The sequence below is a fragment of the Monopterus albus genome, unplaced genomic scaffold (assembly GCF_001952655.1).
Source record: "Monopterus albus unplaced genomic scaffold, M_albus_1.0 scaffold490.1, whole genome shotgun sequence".
Classification (NCBI taxonomy): Eukaryota; Metazoa; Chordata; class Actinopteri; order Synbranchiformes; family Synbranchidae; genus Monopterus; species Monopterus albus.
Window position 1 is genome coordinate 146,767 of NW_018128370.1, and position 2,065 is coordinate 148,831.

The window sequence follows — 2,065 nt, forward strand, 5'->3', positions numbered from 1 at the left end:
CTCTCTCTCTCCCTGTACCTTTCTGCAGGTTGCCCTGGCCCTGGAGCTCTATGTCTCTGACGAGCAGTCACCAGCCACATCGACCTGATCAGTGTTTGATTGTTGTGTCTTGTTGCTTTTCTTCTTTTGTCTCTCCTCTATCCACTCACCCCAACCGGTCGAGGCAGAAGGCCGCCCACCAAGAGCCGGGGTCTGTCGGAGGTTTCTTCCGTTAAAGGGAGTTTTTCCTCCCCACTGTCGCCAAGTGCTTGCTCAAGGGGGATTTGTTGGGTTTTCCCTATGTAATAATATTGATAACAGTAAGGTCTAGACCTTACTTTGTAAAGTGTCCTGAGATGACTTTTGCTGTGATTTGGTGCTATACAAATTAAATTTGATTTGATTTGATTTAATGCGGTGTCGCTATGACAACCAGCTACACTGAGAGGGACCATCTGCAGTGGAAAACCAAGCACCTGGTACCAAAACTAAGCAGAGTTGAGTCGGTACCAGGTGGTGGAGAAGCAACTTAAATCTGACAGTACCTTTAAACGTAGACAATGACGTTATGATTAAAATGTGTGCACACATTTAACATGCATTTTGATTTCTTATTTGCATCATACGGGTCGCAGGGACCCAGTACCAGGGATCCACCAAGGTGGGAATCGACATCATCAACCAAGTGTAGGAACGTCCTCATGAGCCAAGCGGCGTGGTCACAGTGGGAGAGCATTTTGTCTGCAGCTGACATTTAGTTTGACTTAAGTGTTTTAAATCCAAACTATCCTCCTGAACTCTAGTGCACCTGTAACCAGGTGTTCACACACCTGGACGACAACAAACTCCAGGAAATCACACGCCCTCAAAAACGGGCGGTAGACAAAATGCTGGCAATTTACATGACAAAGCAACATTTCTTTAATATAGGGTAATTTGTTGTATTTTACATGAACAAAAAAGCTTTAAATTCAAATAGAAAGTCATAGTATAACATGTTCAACCATTTAGGACTTTAAAGAAAACCGTATATTTGCTTAATACAGATTCAGTGTATTGAAACAATTTTGCTGACAAATGAAAAACACATGAAACCAACACTGGGTGGTTTTTAGTTTCCAGATTTGATCTAAAACCAGATTGAACGGATCATCACGTGACTTTAGTCTCAATATGAAGCCGTTTCTGTGGATTAGGTCTTGAACACTGACCTGATGGTCGCTGGGGCCAGAAGGTGAGTCTGCGTTGTTCTGTACGGCGGGATCGCTGCTCTGGTGGTCCGGGTCCTGGTTCTCCTCCTTCATCTCGGTCTTGTAAACGATGAAATCCGGGTCCAGGTTCTCCTCCTCCTTAATCTCGCTCTTATAGAAGATGAAATCCGGATCCGGGTTCTCCTCCTCCTTAATCTCGCTCTTATAGAAGATGTAATCCGGGTCCTGGTTCTCCTCCTTCATCTCGGTCTTGTAGAGGATGAGGTCCGGGTCCGGGTTCTCCCTTTCCATCGCGTCTCTGTGGTAAATCCGGCGGTTTTCTACGTGTTGTCGCTGCCAACTCTGGGTTCTGCTCAACTAACAAACGGAGCACTGCTAAATCTCGATCTCACAGAGTCTCGCGGTCATTAGAAACTTCTTCTTCTGTGTTTTTATCGGCACCTTCTTCTTCTGTTTTTTTATCGCCAGCCGGTATCCTATTGTTGCATTGCCGCCCCCTTCCGATGTATAACATTATAACACTACACATCTATCTAACCCCGTATCTTTCAGATATTTAATCAGACATCTTAAGCGTCTGCCCTCCCTCCAGCCTTCATCATAACCCTGCGTCATTTCCTCCAACCCTACATTTCTTAGTCACGTTCCAGCTCTTCCCTTTCTGCCCCATATCTTTTACATATCACAACGTTTCTCCACTGTTTCTTGCTGTTGGCATTGCTCACATAACCCAGTCTGATGCTTTCCTGTAGTGATGGCCCTACGAGGCCCCCATGAAGCTTTGAACCCTTTTGGACTGTTGTGTCGAAAATTGGTTCACTACTGGAAGCTTCATTCATTGAGCACGTGGGTGCCATCTGCTGGCGTAGTGGTTG

The 2,065-nt window shown here is 45.4% G+C and overlaps 1 protein-coding gene across 2 annotated transcripts in view; it reads right to left on the reverse strand.

Moving 5' to 3' along the window:
• The window catches only part of LOC109952746 (zinc finger protein 501-like), an 11,673-nt gene extending 10,055 nt beyond the window's left edge, over positions 1-1,618 (reverse strand). For both annotated transcript variants that reach the window (XM_020587970.1, XM_020587969.1), the window contains exon 1: positions 1,191-1,618. In XM_020587970.1, coding sequence (XP_020443626.1) covers positions 1,191-1,481 — 291 coding nt within the window. In that variant the 5' untranslated portion in view covers positions 1,482-1,618. The remainder of the gene's footprint in view (positions 1-1,190) is intronic.
• Between the last annotated feature and the right edge of the window lie 447 nt (positions 1,619-2,065).